The 20244-nt window shown below is 43.5% G+C and overlaps 1 protein-coding gene across 1 annotated transcript; it reads left to right on the top strand.

The window, feature by feature from the left end:
* Window positions 1-7761: 7761 nt before the first annotated feature.
* On the top strand, window positions 7762-16196 carry LOC148903395 (sodium/hydrogen exchanger 2-like). The gene is made up of 13 exons (XM_089001685.1): window positions 7762-8225; window positions 8331-8656; window positions 8760-8897; window positions 9176-9426; window positions 10866-11083; window positions 11162-11361; window positions 11465-11554; window positions 11625-11695; window positions 11781-11948; window positions 12215-12320; window positions 14754-14870; window positions 14950-15043; window positions 15115-16196. The coding sequence occupies exons 1-13, from the start codon at window positions 7958-7960 to the stop codon at window positions 15450-15452; spliced, it is 2385 nt and encodes a 794-aa protein (XP_088857811.1). The 5' UTR covers window positions 7762-7957; the 3' UTR covers window positions 15453-16196.
* The last annotated feature ends 4048 nt before the right edge of the window (window positions 16197-20244 follow it).

The raw sequence follows: 20244 nt of genomic DNA, 5'->3' as shown, positions 1-20244 counted from the left end.
GCCTGGACACGCTTCTTCACCTCTTTTCCACACTCTCCATTGCTCTGGACAGTTGACCCCAAGTACTTAAAATCCTCCACCTTCTTTATCTCTTCTCCCTGTAGCATCACGCTTGCACTTGGATCCCTCTCATTCACACACGTATATTCCGTCTTGCTGCGACTGATCTTCATTCCTCTCCTTTCCAGGGCATATCTCCACATCTCTAGTTTCTCCGCCACCTGTTCCCTGTTCTCGCTACAGATCACAATGTCATCTGCAAACATCATGTTCCAAGGAGATTCTTGTCTAACATCGTCTGTGAGCCTGTCCATCACCATTGCAAACAAGAAGGGGCTCAGAGCTGACCCCTGGTGGAGTCCCACCTCCACCTTGAATTCCTCAGTCATACCGACAGCGCACCTCACAACTGTCTTACAGTCATGATACATGTCTTGCACCGCTCTGACATACTTTTCCGTCACTCCAGACTTCCTCATGCAATGCCACAGCTCTTCTCTGGGCACCCTGTCATACGCTTTCTCCAGATCTACAAAGACACAATGCAATTCCTTCTGACCTTCTCTGTACTTCTCTATCAGCATTCTTAAAGCAAACACTGCATCTGTTGTACTCTTTTTTGGCATGAAGCCATACTGCTGCTCACAAATGTTCACTTCTTCTCTTAGTCTAGCTTCAACTACTCTTTCCCAGAGTTTCATTGTATGGCTCATCAACTTTATTCCTCTGTAATTAGTACAACTCTGCACATCTCCTTTGTTCTTAAAAATGGGCACGAGTACACTTCGTCTCCATTCTTCAGGCATCTGTTCACCATCTAAGATCTTGTTGAATAACCCAGTCAAGAACACCACCGCCACCTCTCCAAGACACTTCCATACCTCGATTGGTAAATCATCAGGCCCGAGTGCCTTTCCCACCTTCATCCTCTTCAGCGCCCTCCTCACTTCATCCTTGCTAATGCTTGCTACGTCTTGGTCCACAACAGTCACGTCTTCTACTCTTTGTTCTTTCTCATTTTCCTCATTCATCAATTCTTCAAAGTACTCTTTCATCTTGCCATCACACTACTGGCACCTGTTAATACATTGCCATCTCTACCCTTAATTACCCGAACCTGCTGCAGGTCCTTACCATCTTTGTCTCTCTGTCTCGCCAGCCTGTAAAGACCAGTCTCACCTTCCTTGCTGTCCAGCCGATCATACAAGTCATCATAGGCCTCTTGTTTGGCCTTTGCCACCTTTACTTTAACCGTGCGCTGCATCTCCTTGTACTGCTGTCTACTCTCGTCCGTCCTCTCAGTGTCCCACTTCTTCTTTGCTAACCTCTTTCTCTGTATACACTTCTGCACCTCCTCGTTCCACCACCAAGTCTCCTTATCTACCTTTCTTCCACTCGATACACCAAGTACTTTCCGACCCGTGTCTCTGATTATGTTTGCTGTAGTTTGCCAGTCATCTGGAAGGACCGCTTGACGACCCAGTGCTTGTCTTACCTCCTTCCTAAATATCATGCAACACTCTTCCTTTTTCAACTTCCACCATTTTGTCCTCACTTCAGCCTTTGGGTTCTTCATCTTCCTCACTGCCAGCGTCATCCTACACACCACGAACCTATGCTGTCTGGCTACACTCTGACCAACCACTACTTTGCAGTCAGTGATTTCTTTTAGATGGCGCCATTGACACAAAATGTAGTCTACCTGTGTACTTCTGCCTCCACTCTTATAGGTCACCCTATGTTCCTGTCTCTTCTGAAAGAAAGTATTCACAATAGCCATTTCCATTCTCTTGGCAAAGTCAAAAACCATCTGTCCTTCAGCGTTCCTCATCTGGAGTCCAAACCTACCCAACACCTCCTCATCATCTTTGTTTCCTGCGCCAACATGTCCATTGAAGTCTCCACCAATTACAACCCTCTCACTTCTCGGGATGTACTGTATGACTTCATCAAAGTCCAACCAAAATGTCTCCTTCTCCGACAGCTCGCATCCTACTTGTGGGACATACCCACAAACAACATTGAACATCACACCTTCAATTTCTAGCTTCAGACTCATCATTCTGTCTGATACTCTTTTTACTTCAAAGACATTCCTAACAAACTCCTCTTTTAAAATAACCCCAACTCCATTTCTCTTTCTGTCTTCACCATGATAGAACAACTTAAACCCTGACCCTAAGCTTCTAGCCTTGCTCCCTTTCCACCTGGTCTCCTGGACACACAGTATGTCTACCTTCCTTCTCTGCATCATGTCAACCAGCTCTCTACCTTTACCTGTCATTGTTCCTACATTCAAAGTTCCTACTCTTTGTTCTATACCAGGGATGGGCAAACTTTTTGACTCGCGGGCCGCATTGGGTTCTAAAATTTGACAGAGGGGCCGGGCCAGGAGCATTTGGAGGGAGTGTTTGGGCCGGAAAAACTAAACCTAAAACATTAAAGGACAACCGACGCCTCCGGACAAGTTATGTCCATAATTTATAAAATTACTTCAAATGACTTTGACTGAGCGTATTTTACAACGATTCCACAGCATATAGCTATAGTTTACGTTCTAAGACTTGCGCTGAATATTCACGAAGTCTTGTTTTCGAGTTGATGACGATCCCCATGTGACGTCACGTTTGGACCGCCCCTGACTGAGAAAGCGACACACAATGCATTTTGGGTACTTTGTTTGGTCTGAAAACTTCGTGTTGATCCGTGTTGATGGCGAAATTAGAAGGAAAACACATAAATAACGCCATGGTGAATCGTTGTGTGTTGCACCAAGACAACTCTTTTATATTCGCTGACACAAATTCCCAGCTGACAAATCAGCCCATTTCCAACAGAGCTTGGGCGCAATCTTCTGCATTTTCTGGGTGCTACAGTGCTCGAATTGATATGGGAGGACTCCTTGAATCAATTGCAAACATTTATGCTTTCCTCTTCAGAACTATTTGAATCATATTCATAACTGGATGAGTAACAAGAAAACATCTTCTCAGAATCTGAAGCCATTGTTTTGATTCTCAAGCAAGGCAAGACGTCTTGGCGTGACGTCACGAACAAGGGGGTGGGACCTTCTGAAACTGGCCATTTCCGGATTCATTTTGAAGTCATGTTTATTGGTGTTTTTCATTTAACTAAAAATATCAGCCTGCCTATTGTGGGTATTTTTTTAGATGCTATAAAACGTTTTTCTGATGTCAGTGGGAAACACAAAAAAATGGTGCCGGTTGTCCTTTAAATGTAGTGTGTACAAACCTCATAGCACAGTAAGAACCCAATGTATTAACTGTCTTTCAAATGTGAAAAATATCCCTGATTTGTTAATAAATTTGTCTCAAGGAATATGGCGTTTACATACTATTTCGCAGATACTTGGAGGAGGAAATGGAAATAGATTAAAATAACATATGCACTGTGATTCATCAAGATTGCGTCTGTTTTTGATAAGTTTTCATTGAAGGGGCAAAGTTAAAGAAATCAACTTTTATTGAAAAATGGAATCACTTTCAACATTCAAAACATATTATTACACAACGAAATATTCAAGCTCAATAATACCTACTTGTGTTAAATTCCGCCAGATGGTTTGTCCTGACCGCGCGCTCAACAAACTCCTCACTGACGCACTCGCCTTCACGCGAAACAAACAATCACGTGTACCGTCGCCGAGCACACAGACATAGGCTCCCTGCAGTGAAATTTGCATACTCGGCACGGCAGCCAATCAGAAGCCTGCTTCTTTCTTCCGGACTTTCGCAAGCGTTATAAAGTCGTGTATAGATGATAGATGTACAGAACCTCAGCCCAGAAGAAAGATTCAAAAGAAGCTAACAACATATGTGACGCTACAAAACGTAAATTTACATTAAACCTTGACTGTAATGTGTAGTGAGACTTCTGAAAGGGGCGTAGTGGCTCGTATGTAATGCAAACGTTGCATTGTACACCACGATGACAATTGACTACTGCAGCAAAATCTAACCATGCACATTTACCGTAAATTAAGCAAGGTAGCATTTGTAGTAGATACATTCTTGATTAAAAAAAAAACTTTATACTTTGTGACAATGTTTTTTAATGTGATTAGTTGTCTCATTGTGCTTCAAGTAGTGAAAAATGGGACAGGCAACTTTTCAGTTATCTGCCCTGTTGTCTGCTAACTTTTTGTCATGACTTTTAGACACCGTTTTTACTATAATTTGGGCAGGTTCGGCGCGCCGGATTAAAAAGCCTAACGGGCCGTTTGTGGCCCGCGGGCCGTAGTTTTCCAATAGCTGTTCTATACTCTTGGTGTTACGTTAAGATTTTAATTGAATGAATGCATTATTGGTTTCGAAACCAATAATTCTCAAGATTCTAAAAGGAGAGGAGTAGCAGTACCGTACATTGCAGGAGTTTCTGAAAAATTACAAAGAGTCCTTTGGCAACATAAAATTCCTACTTATTTCAAACCGATAAACACGTTAAGGCAAAAATTAGTGCATCCAAAAGATAGGCTACCAAATGAAAAACAAAGTAATGTAGTTTATTCCATACATTGTAAGAATGAAAATTGTAAAGAGCAGTACATTGGGGAGACTCAACAAATTCTCAAAAAAAGACTTTATCAACATCGCAGGGATAATACTAGTGGGCCTCAATCGGCAGTACATTTGCACCTAAAAGCTACTAACCACTCATTTGACGACAATGAGGTTAAAATCTTAGCGAAAGAACATAGATGGTTTGAAAGGGGGGTAAAAGAGGCGATTCTTATAAAACAACAAAATCCTTCATTAAACCGGTCGGGTGGTGTGAGGTTCAATTTGGATCGTTCATACAATAGCCTGCTCAGGCAAAACAGGTTAGGCAACTTTCGCAATGCTGATGAGGGTCGTTATGCTGATGAGGTGATAACGGGGGGAGTGGGGGTAATAGGCCAATCGTTAGTCAGGAATGTAGGAACAATCAGTGGGGCCACAGGGGGGGGTCCCGCGCCCCCCCCAACCTGAGAGTAGGGACCTATCATAGCTGTGTCCGGCGCCACTAGGTCTGGACATTAGGGATATATAAATGGGGCCGATACGACCAGTCAGACTTTAGTTCGCTGACGAAGTCTCTTGGATAGGAGGCGAAACGTCCGAAACCTTCACTTTTGTACAGATGACGGCTGAAGAAACCTTCTCATCGATGGACCACTCCTGTACGACTGAGAGCTTACACAGACCTGCACCACAATGTTTAACACAGGGGTGGGCAAACTTTTTGACTCGCGGGCCACAATGGGTTCTAAAATTTGACGGAGGGGCCGGGCCAGGAGCATTTGGAGGGAATGTTTGGGCCGGATATACTAAAGCAACCGACGTCTCCGGACAAGTTGTGTCCATAATTTGTCAAATTGCTTCAAATGACTTCAATTGAGTGTATTTTACAAAGATTACACCGCATATAGTTATATTTTACGTTTTAAGAATCGCGCTGAATATTCCGGAAGACTTGTTTTTGAGTTGGTGATGAGTCCTCACGTCACGTCACTGAAGGAACGCCCCTGACCGAGAAAGGACACACTGTAGCAGTCCTTTGATCACGCAATGTATTTTGCAGTACCTTATTTGGTCTGAAAACTTCGTGTTGATCCTTGTTGATGGCGAAATTAGAAGGAAAACACATAAATAACGCGATGGTTAATCCTTGTGTGTTGTGACAAAAATGTTGAGCCATTTCCACACGGAAGATTGTCGCCATCTTCTGCCTTTTTTGGGTGCGACATTCGCCCCCCCCTGATGCCTCAAAATGACACGGAATAAATTCTTTAATCGATTGCAAACATGTATGCTTTCCTCTTCAGAACTATTTCAATCATATTCATAACTGGATGAGTAACAAGAAAGCATCTTCTCTGAATCTGAAGCCATTGTTTTGATTCTTGAGCAAGGCAAGACGTCTTGGCGTGACACCACGAACAAGGGGGCCGGACCTTCTGAAACTGGCCACTTCCGGTTTCGATTTTTTTAAAGTCATTTTTATTGGTGTTTTTCATTTGACTAAAAATATCATACTGCATGTTTTGGGTATTTTAGATGTTATAAAACATTTTTCTGATGTCAGTTAGGAAACAAAAAAGTGATGTCGGTTGTCCTTTAAATGTAGTGTTTGCAAACCTCATAGCACAGTAAGAACACTACAACCCAATTTGGAGTGGATTTGATTTGCCTTTATTAGTCTCGCAGTGGAGAAATTTACATTTCACATCAGCAAAGGGATGAAAGGGATGTTTTTTGATTAATTTATTAAGTCTTTCAAATGTGGAAAAAAGCCCTTATCAGTTCATAAATTTGTCTCAAGGAATATGCAAGATATGGCATTTACACACTATTTTGCAGATACTGGGAGGAGGAAATGTAAAGAGATTAAAATAACATACGCACTGTGATTTATCAAGATTGCGTCTGTTTTTAACAAGTTTCAATCGAAAGTGGAAAGTTAAAGAAATCTACATTTATTGAAAAAAGGAATCACATTCAACATTCAATACATATTATTACACAACGAAATACTCAAACTCAATAATATCTACTTGTGTTAAACTCTGCAAAATCATGGATGGATTGTCCTGACCGCGCACTCGACAACTCGCCACGGACGCCCTCGCTCGCCTTCACGCGCAAACAGTGCACGTGGATCGTTGCCAATCACACGAACATAGGCTACCTACAGTTGAAATTTGCATACTCGGCACAGCAGCCAATCAGAAGCTTGCTTCCTGCTTCGGACTTTCCCAAGAACACTTGGGAAAGTCCGAAGCAAAGTCGTGCGTTTGCATATCATTTTCCAAAGTAGATGCACAGAACCTTAGCCCCAGAAGAAAGATTCAAAAGAAGCTAACAAAATTTGTGTCGCTATAAAAAGTAAATTTACATTAAACCGTGACTGTAAAGAGTACTTGAGAGTTATGAAAGGCGCTCAGTGGCCCGAATGATGCAATGCAATGCAAACAGCGCATTGTGAATCATGACGGCAAAAGACAACTGCAATAAAACCTTCGGCCACAAATAGTTACCGTAAATTAAGCAACGTAGCGTTTGTGGTAGGTACAGCCTTAATTTAAGAAAAAAAAATCTACCTTACGACATGTTTTTTTGCCGTTTCTCGTCTTTCTTTAAGGCCGGGCAGACAACTTTTCAGAGTTGTCTGACGTGTCAGCTAACTTTTTCAGACTATCAGTCACTGTTTTTACTATAATTTGGACAAATTTGGCGGGCCGGATTAGAAAGCCAAACATGGCCCGCGGGCCGTAGTTTGCCCATTTCTGGTTTAACGTGATTGCCCCGAATTGTAATTATTTTATTTACCACTAGTGGGAGTAAGGTTAATACACCACAATGTTTAACATGATTGCCCCGAATTGTAATTATTTTATTTACCACTAGTGGGAGTAAGGTTACCACAATGCGTACACTTGGGGAAACGGCCGCAATACAGGTCTAGTATTGCTGCAAAGGCATGCTTTTCAGTCATTTCTCCCGAAGTAAAATTCAAATTATTCTCCTCTTGCACCTTCCGGTGGACATGTGTTGTAATTCAAAATCTACATTAATTGAAGCTAATGTCTAAGCAAAGCTGATTTTTTTTTTAAATTAAAACTATATTTTACACTTATTCACTGTGAGATCGTCTATGAAAAAGTGTAGCAACACACAAAAGAAATCTCACCACCTTGTTTTGCTCCACCCAGTAGGCAAGGCACCTGTGACAAGCAGGTTGAACAACAGTTGGAACCAGGATTGCATTTCACCCAGAAAGTTCAGAGAGGAGTTACTTGCAAAAAATATTTTTATTTAAAATGCTATTGCATTACAGATGTTCTTTAATGAATGAAAGAAGCATATATGTGTGGTGGTCCATTTTCTAACTTTTCTTTAATGGTCGCGACCATCTGATTTTATTTCCCTGGACTTCCTATCTGTGTCAATCTGTGGAAATGTTCGGACCAGTTTTTTGTCGCAGACAAGACCTACTTGTGCTCCTTCTTTTGTTTCTCTGCTGTTACGGAGGAAAATGTGAAATTCAAAAACCTGAATCTTCAGCATCAGCCAGCGAGAGTCCTTTCAACAATGAAATTGATCGACCCCAGGCCTTCCCTGACGAGGAGAGGGCCAGTCTTCCTGTGTTTACAATGGACTATCCTCGGATACAAGTTCCCTTTGAATTCACACTGTGGGTACTGCTGGCCTCCTTTGCCAAAATTGGTAAATCTTTTTGTGTCTTGTGTCTGTCTGTCTGTGGATTAATTTTTAAAAACAGAATATCTTAAAGAAATATCCATCAACGTTTGCTCTCTCTTGCTTCTTCAGGTTTCCACATTTACCAAAAAATCACAATTTGGATCCCTGAGTCCTGTTTGCTGATTTCTATCGGACTTATTGTTGGCGCTATTATGCATTCCGTTAAAGAGGAACCACCAGCTGTGCTCACCTCCAATGTTTTCTTCCTCTACATGCTTCCACTTATCGTCCTAGAAAATGGCTATTTTATACCCACTCGACCCTTTTTCGAAAATGTCGGCACGGTGCTGTGGTATGCCGTGGTGGGAACTCTGTGGAACAGCATTGGGATTGGACTCTCACTCTTTGCCATCTGTCAGTTTGAGGTCTTCGGAGTTCAAGATATTAACCTGCAGGTTAGTAATGAGAACAGGGCGCATCAGGTGGATCATAAAAGAGGCAGATTTGGATGCAAAGGTTGCAAAATGATTTATTGATACAAGTTTGTGCTCCTGGCAGGAAAATTTGTTATTTGCATCCATCATCTCTGCAGTGGACCCTGTGGCTGTGCTCGCCGTGTTTGATGACATTGATGTTAATGAGCAGACACACATTGTCATATTTGGAGAGGGACTCTTTAACGATGCTGTCACTGTGGTGAGTTTTCCCTTTTTGAATGGCAACAGGGTAGCCTTGCTATTTTTAGGCAGAGACAAAGACATCGGTCAAATTCCTCATTGTCTCATGGGAAGTAACCATGAAATCTTGAGGCTGACTGGGTTTCACTCAAGAAGCTTCCCATTGATTGCATTGACGTATTTTGCTGCATCCTTCTTTGCGCTATGTGACCATTAAAAACAGCTTGATGACATACTGCCCATCTAAACCGCAGTTGTCTATGTGAATTAATCGTTTGAAACACTTTGTCATTGCAGGTACTTTACAGCATGTTTTCCTATGTGGCGGATATGTCAGCTTTTGAATCAACAGATGTGTTTTTGGGTGTGGCTCGGTTCTTTGTTGTTGGGGCTGGAGGTCTCCTCTTTGGCCTTGTTTTCGGCTTTGTAGCGGCATTTACCACACGTTTTACCCACAATGCACGGCAAATCGAGCCCCTTTTTGTCTTCATGTTCAGCTACTTGGCTTACCTGGCGGCCGAGTTGTTTGCCATTTCCAGTGTCCTTGCGTAAGTAGAACAAGCACACAATAATAATAATAATAATAATAATAATAATAATAATAATAATAATAATAATAATAATAATAATAATAATAATACACTTCATTTCAAAGCGCCTTTCAAAATTCTCAAGGACACTTTGCAGTCAGGCATCAATAGAACCACACATCTTGTAAATTTCTCCACTGTGAGACTAATAAAGGCATATCCAATCCAATCCAATCCAATCCAATCTTTACATGGTCTCAGGATAGCAATTCAGTTGTATAGAGCCATTCTATTAGTACAATTCCTTTTGTTCCAGTGCTGAAAAGCTCAGGAGATTGTAACATAGGATGCTGCAGATTCTTGTGGCCTAACAGAACATGTCAAACTTGCTCTTCTTCTTTCAAGAAAGAGAGTTCAGTGTGATTTGTGAACACTGTTTACTTAAACATGACTAAACGTGCGCTGTTCTGCTTTAAATATTTGTATTTTTTTGTATTGACCGGCCCATTGGGCCATTTCATAAGGGACAACTGCAAAATATATATTGCATCCAATACAATAGCAGCATTAAACCCAATCTTCACAAGATTCTTATTTTTTCTCATTTTTAATGAATGTGTTTATAATGTGACTGTAGTACACAGTAGACTAGTTTCCCCTATCTCGTAGACCGTGTAATACTAGTCAAAACAGCTTCATGTTTGAACTGTTCAAAACGGTAAAAAATAGTTTTGGTTTGTCTAACCAAATCTTGAAAAGTCACAAATTCAATGTAGCAGTTATCTTAAATGTAAATTTCTCCACTGTGAGACTAATAAAGGCATATCCAATCCATATCCAATCCAATCTTTTTAGTAGACACAAGACGGGAAATCATTTTATGTATAATATCAGATACAATTTCCTAAAGCCTGAATGTGTCTTTACAATACAATACAATACAATACAATGTAAATTTGTCCACTGCGAGACTAATAAAGGCAAATCCAATCCAATCCAATGCAATGCAATGCAATGCAATACAATGCAATGCAATGCAATGTAATGCAATGCAATACAGCACAAAACATCTTGTGTTACAGATATTTTTTTGTTAAATAACAAAGATACAATAGAACATATGACATAAAACTTTGAAAATAAGATGATCACAAAAAGTATTTCTCAGGACAACGGCAAAGACATCCCACAACTTACAGTGTGCAGTCTGACAAAAAATGTGGGTGATTGATAACTCCATTGTTCAAATGTGAAATTTTAAGTCAACATAAATAACAAGCCCAATCAGATGAATTGTGTTTGACAAAATATGGAAGGGCGGTCCTATTTATTTTTGAGCATCGATGATACAAACAGCAAATCGAAAACAAATACAAATACTTTTCATTGTCATTCTTTTCAAGAAAATCACCATCTCCTGAAAACCATTTCATGATTGCATGTCTGACCCACTGCAGGATTATAACATGTGCAATTACCATGAAGTACTATGTTGAGGAGAACGTGTCTCAGAGGTCCTGCACGACCATTCGCCATGTGATTAAGATGTTGGCCACCATCTCTGAAACGCTCATCTTCTTCTTCCTGGGCGTTGTGACTATAACGACTGAACACGAGTGGAATTGGGCTTACATTCTGTTCACACTCCTGTTTGCCCTCCTTTGGAGAGGAATAGGTGAGGAGAGGCTGAACACAACCATTTGATCAATCGGATTTAACTAATTTGTTTGAACTTTTCTTCCTCCCCCCACAGGCATCTTGGTTCTATCCCAGATTATAAATCCATTCCGAACAATCCATTTCACATTCAAGGATCAGTTTGGCTTAGCCTATGGAGGCGTCCGAGGGGCCATTTGCTTCGCTTTGGTCTTCACTCTGCCTGACAGCATCAATAGGAAGAATTTATTTGTCACTGCTTCCATTGCGATCATCATATTCACTGTGTTCATACAGGTGGGAGCTGTTGCTCTGTGTGGCCTCCTGAGTGTTGTGGCTGTAAAAATCGAGTCACGATTAATCGTAAATCTTAATGGCTCATAGTTTTTCTTCTTGGCAGGGTATCAGCATTCGTCCCATCATAGAATATATAAATATCAGGAGGACCAACAAAGACTTGGGCACCATCAATGTAGAAATTCACAACAGGGTAAGACTTATCGTTACACTTCATCATTCGTCTACTCTGCTTGTTTCATATGATTCAATATTGTGTCAAGGTGATGGAGCACGTTGTTTGCGGCATTGAGGACTTATGTGGGCAATGGAGTCACTACTATTGGAAAGACAAGTAGGGATTTCATTATTTGATCACATCTGGAATTTATTCAGTGATAACATTCATCCATGCCATTTGTTTTTCATCTTTGGCTCAGGTTTAAAAAGTTCAATGACCGCTTTTTGAGACGCATCCTGCTTCGAGACAGCAGGGCAGAATCCAGTATTGTGTCTCTGTACAAGAAACTTGAGCTGCAGACGGCCATTGATTTGCTGGACACACCTGTGGGTGACCTGAGTGCAGCGCCATCTATTGTATCACTTCAGTAAGGAAAATAATAATAATAATAAATAATAATAATAATAATAATAATAATAATAATAATAATAATAATAATAATAATAATAATACAATGTCTTGAGCGCTGATATACAAAATATTTTTCTATCACATATTTATTAATTCACTTGAAGTCTTGAAATACACAAACTTGAACTTTCTTCATTTTAATATTTGTATAATTGCATTTTCTATTATCATTGTTAATGTTTTTTGTGCACCACTGAGTCTGTGGTTGATTTTTCTCACCAGTGACGAGAGGAGAAATTCGTCTCAACAGAAAAATAATTTTTTGGCTGCCGATGTGCGGAAGATGCATGACATCCTGTCAAAGAATATGTACAAGATAAGAGAGAGGGTAAGTTGAGTGGTTCCAGTTTCAAATTCCACTCACTGCGTCACCAATCTGGTGCACAAGGATCACATGAATTTCAGAATAATGAAGTTAAACTCCTGATATTGTCGCAATGATATAATCATTGTTGATAATTGCTGTGGGAAATTATTCACATTATCAATGTCTTAAAGGGCAACCGACGCCTCCGGACAAGTTGTGTCCATAATTTGTAAAATCACTTCAAATGACTTCTACTATATATATATTTTACAAAGATTCCACCGCATATAGCTATATTTTACATTTTAAGACTCGCGCTGAATATTCAGGAAGTCTTGTTTTCGAGTTGATGACGATCCCCACGTTTGGAACGCCCTTGACCGAGAAAGCGACACACAATGCATTTTGCAGTACAGTGAGACCTCAACTTACGAACACCTTATCTTACGAACTTTTCATCTTACGAACGTCAAATTTATGAAAATTAAACCTTATAATAAGCACTATTTTCATAATACATACCCACCACGGCTGGTCCATCAAGCACACGACCTTCGGATCTGGCGGAGTGATCTTCGGCGGAAGCACACGACCGAACAGCGCTCCAGCCGGCGCTACTTTCCACACCCCCTCTCATTGAATGCACACGTCGATCGCCTTCTTGGAGCTTTTTGCTGATAATTTTACTATGATGGGACTGAAAAAAAACACCACAGGCTCGTGTTCAGCCCAATAAGACACAAAATGAAATCATAGTCGCTGAGAAGAAGGAGATAATTGAAAAACACGAACGAGGTGTGCGTGATTTAGTGGCCGAGCACGGCTATGCTAAGTCAACAATTGCTACCATTCTCCGGAACAGAAAAGCCATCAAAGGTGCATCTGTTGCAAAAGGTGTTTCCATGCTCTCAAAGCGACGGTCACGGGCAATCGAAGAAGTTGAAAAACTTTTGTTAATTTGGATTAACGAAAAGCAGCTATCCGGCGACAGTGTGAGTAAAGCTATTTTATGCGAGAAAGCACGGCTAATTCACGCCGATATCGCCATGCGCCAACCTGGAAGTTCGGCGCTTTTTGAGGATTTTAAAGCCAGGAACGGATGGTTCGAGAACATCTGAGGAGGAGATGGCTGCAGCATCAAGTGAGCTCATAAAGGCAATGTTGGCTAAGTGGAATGATGTGCAGGCTTTTACCGAACAGTTCCATTCAGAAAAGACTGTGGCTATGACAATATCAACATGATGAACAATAATGGGATGCCTCAGCTTCGTAAGACTTTACAAGTCAGAAAGCAACAGGTGTCAATTAAGAGGTTTTTAATCAGCAAAAATGAAGCCACACCAGAGGTTAAGTTACCAACAGTCCTTGTGGAAGGTGACTCTCCTTCCATAAGCCATCAACGACCATCAAAAAGGTAAATAAAACTTTATTTTACAGCACAGTTTATTTCTTTAATTACAGTCCTCATTTAATGTGCCTCTTTCGAAACAGCAATTCCCTTTGACCTTCGACCTCCAACGCCATTCCATCAATCCATCAATGACCATCACAAATGTAAATAAAGTGACTTTATGGTACAATGCAATGTATTTCTTTCATTACAATACAATAGCACATTTATTATACACAGAATAAGGTATGTTGTGTGTAGTTTTAAGGTTTATTTAGTTGAAAAGTATATTTTATGGAAACCCGGGAACATATTATTCCTATTTTAATGGTTTGCTATGGGATTTTTTTTTGGAGATACACACTTTTCGCCTTACACACTCTGTCTGGGAACTAATTAAGTTCGTAAGTTGAGGTCTCACTGTACTTTGTTTGGTCTGAAAACTTCGTGTTGATCCGTGTTGTAGGCGAAATTAGAAGGAAAACACATGAATGACGCGATGGTGAATCGTTGTGTGTTGCACCATGACAACTATTTGATATTCGCAGACACAAATTCCCAGCAGACAAATCAGCCCATTTTCAACGGTGATTGGGCGCCATCTTCTGCATTTTCTGGGTGCTACATTGCTGTCATTAACGGCTCAAATTGATATGGGAGGACTCCTTTAATCGATTGCAAACATTTATGCTTTCATCTTCAGAACTATTTGAATCATATTCATAACTGGATGAGTAACAAGAAAGCATCTTCTCCGAATCTGAAGCCATTGTTTTGATTCTCGAGCAAGACAAGACGTCTTGGCGTGACGTCACGAACTAGGGGCGGGACTTTCTGAAAACCTCCAATTCGCAGCTCAATTTGTTGCAGTTTTAGCACACTTTAAGTCATTTTTATTGGTGTTTTGCATTTGACTAAAAATATCAGCCTGCGTGTTTTGGGTATTTTAGATGCTATAAAACGTTTTTCTGATGTCAGTTATGAAACAAAAAAATGGTGTCGGTTGTCCTTTAATGTACATAATTTCCAATACAATTAAAAGTAGCCTTTGTATTCCTGTGCAGACCATGGCCTACACCAGCAACATCAACCAGCCTGACAATAGCCGAGCCAGGGAGATTTTGATTCGCCGACACGCGAGCATCAGGCGAAGCCTCCGAACTGCAAGTTTTCGTGAGATGGTCGGTGACACCAGTACACAGATCTCAAAAAGCCCCCAAACAATTTCACTTCATGGAGTCATGTGTCTTTGTCTTGCAGCATGGTCAGAATTTGGCCAAATCCCAAAAATATTACTCCCTCCCGCCCGGAGTAGATCCAGAGATTGCATTTGGTCTCAGACGACGAAGTAATGGTGAGTTCATAAAGTTTCAACCTATTTGTCACAAAACCATTTTTAATGATAATGTCTATGTGTTTCACCAGTCACCGGTGAAGTAGGCCACCACAGACAACCCTCTTCATCTCGCTCCATAATTCCTATGAGAAGGCTGAACCCTGTCAAGGAGTCAACACGTGCAGTAGGTCAGCCAGATTCATCTCCCGAGGAGGACGTTTTGGAAGAGAGACAGCCCAGCGGTCATCCAGTCGCAGCCCCAAGGAGGCTAAGCTCTAAATGGGATCCGCCTCCCGGGAGAAAGGAGGAAACTGTGGTTCCTCCACCATTACCAGTTCCTCCAGGCTGGGTTGCAGACAATCAGAACATCAGGGATAATGGGGCTGGAGATCCGCTACTTGGACACTTGTCACAGGGGTCTCAATAGTCTGGGAGTTCCTGAAAGGTTGGACTTGGTTAACTTCCACGCAAATGTCAATGGGAAAAAACAGAGGTTAGTGAATAAAGCTTGGCCCTACAACAGGAAAGGAAGAGAACATTTCAATGTACAACTGTTTGGTAAACAAGACGTGCATATCTAAATCACTTGACAGTGAACCCCACTGCTGTCGATAGGGTCAGAGCGCAACTACGAAGAGGGAAGATTTGCATGTAATGTTAATGACAACTTCCATGAAAACCTAAAAGCGTGTCGAAATGAATGTGCGTCGATACTTAATTTGACACCAACATTCCACTAGATGGTGCAAAAGCAATTGTGTTAATGTGTTGGCCAGAACACACAAAAAACGGCAAAAAGTCTTTCAACGTGTATCAGGGGGTAGGTCGCCTCAATCTAGTCGCTGAATCTTCAGACGTCGTCTGAACAGAATGCTAAAGACGTCGACTAAATATCCAACTGTGTTCGTTGTATCATTATTATTGTTTTCGGCCACAGTGCCATCTGTAGCTGTCCTTCAACTTAATGAATATGTGAAACATTTTCAGACGGGTGCTGCACTTTATTTGTATAGGTTTGTACCTTCATATACCCTGCAGACCCATCTTTTAAAACTGTGAAATGCACAAATGGATATAATCTCATTTCCAAGATCATGACAAATTACACTGACCTGTGATTTTCATAATTTTGAAGAAAATAAATGTGTGTGTTACTTTCCCGGGATAATAATTTCTCCTTTCATGAACTATTATGAAACCACAATCATGTACCCACACACCACTTTTGAATGACAATGACAATAACTGTTTTTGAAACATTCAATAACAAATAATAATAATAATAATAATAATAATAATAATAATAATAATAATAATAATAATAATAATAATAATACATTTTATTTATACATTCACATACATTTCACAATCCATTCATTTTTCATTTATTCTTTTCCACTACAGGACAAACAGCATCGGATGGCTGTGGGCACATTAGATTAAATACATTAGATACACACTCTGGCAAAATGTCTTTTAAACTAACATAAATCCTAGTGAAGGATGCTGTGTCTCAAATGTGTAAACGTCTGCAATATAAATCCTGATCAAGAGACATCTTCCAACTGTATGTGGGTGGCATTGGCCAACCTCCTGAGTTTTACTCCACAACAGCACATTACGGGAGGGAGGCCGTCAAACTAACAACGCTTCACTGCGAGAAGGATAGAAGAGATGTGTTTCGTCTCTGATGTACCTTAAAGGCAATATCAACGTAGCAGAACATCAGATTTCTCGCTGAAGGAAGCAAACCTCAATTGATTGGATAAAGCGGCAGCCCATGAATGTGAGGGGCAAAGATGAACCAAACGGCATCCGTCTCTCATCAGATTGAGTGTCACCCCATCAAGGATGTCAAGGTGGGATATTTTGTTATTGTTGCCGATGCGCACTTTCCACTGTCACACCCGCTTGGCAAGCAACCATAAAGGAATCACTAATGTGCTAAGTGTTAAACAAATGTCAGTGAAATTTATAATACTGGCGTTGAAGCCTCGCAGAATAAACTGTCTGGTACTTGTTGCAGTTTTGTGATGATCCAAGATGGTCAATGTCACCATGTGTGATTTGTTTTGGGTGTGTCTGTCCGTATACGTTTTTAAACAATATAAAATCTCAAGGTGAAAGACTGATGTTTGGCAGTACGGTGGACGACTGGTTAGCACGTCTGCCTCACAATGCAGAAGTGCAGAGTTTGATTCCAGCTCCGGCCTTCCTCTGTTGCATTCACATTCCTCCCACATTCGAAATAAAAAATGCATGGCAAGTCAATTGAACACTCTAAATTGTCCTCAGGTGTGATTGTTGTCTTTTTGCACTCTTTGATTGGCTGGCAAACAGTTCAGGCTGTATCCTGCCTTCTGCTCGAAGACAACTGCGATAGGCTCCAGCACACCCGCGATGCGAGGGAGGATAAGCGGATTAAAGAATGGATGCAAGGCTGATCTGGCAGTTCAAAAAGGCTCCCCTGAAACACTCAAGATGAACATTTTTGTACTCCAGTCGAGACACCAATGGATTCACCACAGAATAATGGTACAATGCAGCCGGTTTACCTATTAAAATAATGCGCCCAGCTTGGCCGAGGACCCTGCCAGCCGAAGGTCCTTCGTGGATAGCCAGACCTCCTGCCCGACCTGGTAGCTGGGTGCTTGCCGTCGATGGCGGTCTGCCACCCGCCGGTTCCGGGATGCGGTGCGTGACAGGGCGTCCCTGGTCTCCTTCCAGACTCTGTGGGCCCGTCTGAGGTGATGATCGATAGACGGGACCTCCACCTGGCCTTCCTGTGTGGGAAATAAGGGCGGCTGATAGCCACAGGCGGACATGAATGGGGACCGACCTGTGGCTGCGGAGACCAGGGAGTTGTGGGCGTACTCCACCCAGAGTAGGTGCAGGGCCCACAACGCCGGGTTGTGGAGGCACACGCACCGGAGGGCCGCCTCCAGGTCCTGGTTCTTCCTCTCCGTCTGTCCGTTGGTCTGGGGGTGGTACCCAGACGACAGGCTCGCCGATGCCCCTAGGGACCGACAGAAACGCTTCCATACCTTGGACACGAACTGCGGTCCCCGATCCGACACGATGTTCGTCGGAATCCCGTGGAGACGGACGACATGGTTAACCAGGAGTTGAGCCGTCTCGGTGGCGGACGGCAACCTGGTTAACGGAACGAAGTGGGCCGACTTGGAGAATCGGTCCACTACGGTGAGGACGACCGTCTTGCCACGGGAGGGGGGAAGGCCTGTCACGAAGTCGACGGAGATGTGGGACCAGGGTCTGGACGGAACCGGTAGGGGCTGGAGGAGTCCGGCCGGGGGCTGGTGGGAGGCCTTTCCACGGGCGCAGGTCGGGCAGGCCTTCACGAAGAGGGTGATGTCCCTCCTAAACCCCGGCCACCAGAACCGTTGGGCGATGAGTTGGATCGTCCTGTTGACCCCCGGGTGGCAAGCTATCTTAGATGTGTGCCCCCAGATGAGCACCTCGGTGCGTAGAGGGGGGGGGACGAACAGGCGATCCTTGGGACAGCCCCTGGGGATGGTGGTGGTTCCCTGGACTTGTTGGACTTTTCTCTCAACCTCCCACCTCAGGGCGCCCAGGATGCGCTGGGCCGGCAGGATGTTGGCGGTGGTCTCCTCCCTTTCTGCCGGCTCATGGATACGGGATAGGGCGTCGGGCTTGGTGTTCTGTGACCCTGGGCAGTAGGTGAGAGAAAAGTCAAAACGGGTGAGGAAGAGTGACCATCGGGCCTGCCGTGAGTTAAGTCTCTTGGCCGACCGGATGGCCGCCAGGTTCTTGTGATCCGTGTAGACGGTGAAGGGGTGTTTAGCTCCCTCAAGCCAGTGTCTCCATTCCTGCAGGGCCAGGACGACCGCCAGCAGTTCCCGATTGCCGACGTCGTAATTGGCTTCGGCGGGGCTGAGCCGGCGGGAGAAGAAGGCGCATGGGCGTAGCTTCTGGTCGGTGGGAGAGCGCTGGGAAAGGACGGCCCCTACTCCGGACTCGGATGCGTCAACCTCGACCGTGAACGGAAGATCCGGGTCGGGATGACGCAGAACGGGGGGGTTGGTGAAGGCACGACGGAGGCGGTTGAAAGCCCCCTCAGCATCGGGAGTCCACCTGAAAGGGAGCTTGGTGGACGTGAGGTTAGTGAGGGGGAGTGCCTTCTGACTATACCCGCGAATGAAGCGGCGGTAGAAGTTGGCAAACCCCAAAAACCGCTGAAGCTGCTTGCGCGTCTTTGGGATCGGCCATTCCACCACCGCCTTGGTTTTGGCGGGGTCGGCCCTGAGCTGCCCCTGCTCCACCACAAACCCCAGGAACGACAGAGAGCGGACATGGAAGTCACACTTCTCTGCCTTCACATAGAGCCGGTTTTGCAGGAGCCGCGCCAGGACCCGTCGGACGTGTTGCCGGTGTTCTTCTGCAGAGTGAGAAAAAATAAGAATGTCATCGAGGTACACAAAAACAAAAACATTGAGGAAGTCCCTGAGCACATCATTTATCAAATTCTGGAATACGGCAGGCGCGTTCGTGAGCCCGAACGGCATCACCAGGTATTCAAAGTGCCCTAAAGGTGTCTAGAAGGCTGTTTTCCATTCATCCCCCTCACGGATTCGGACCAAATGGTAGGCGCTGCGAAGATCTAATTTAGAAAAAATGGTGGCGGACTGAAGGGGCGCAAAGGCCGAATCCATGAGGGGGAGAGGGTATTTGTTGCGGATGGTGATGTCGTTCAGGCCCCGGTAGTCAACGCATGGGCGCAGGGATCCGTCCTTCTTGTCGATAAAGAAAAACCCTGCGCCCAGCGGGGAACGCGACGGCCGAATGAGTCCTGCCGCTAGAGAGGAGTCTATGTAAGTGCTCAGGGCTTCCCGTTCCGGTTGAGAAATATGGTAAAGTCTGGAGTCCGGTAATGGAGCCCCTGGCTGCAAGTCTATAGCACAGTCATACGGTCGGTGGGGCGGCAGGGATTGGGCGTTGTCTTTGCTGAACACCTCCCGCAGGTCGTGGTAGCAATGTGGCACGCCTTTGAGGCAGATGGCCTCGGGCGGGCCACCGCGGGAGGGGTTACGCCCTGCCGTAGCCGACCGCAGGCAGTTAGCGTAGCAGTAGGGGCTCCAGCCCTGAATGGTGGGGCCCTCCCAAGAAATGGATGGGTCATGGGCCTTGAGCCAGGGGAGACCCAAGACCAATGGCGCGTTCCGGGAGGGCATAACAAGAAA

Source organism: Hippocampus bargibanti, linkage group LG01, assembly GCF_051943395.1.
Source record: "Hippocampus bargibanti isolate YZ-2025 linkage group LG01, ASM5194339v1, whole genome shotgun sequence".
Lineage (NCBI taxonomy): Eukaryota > Metazoa > Chordata > Actinopteri > Syngnathiformes > Syngnathidae > Hippocampus > Hippocampus bargibanti.
This window is presented reverse-complemented; position numbering and strand designations above follow the sequence as displayed.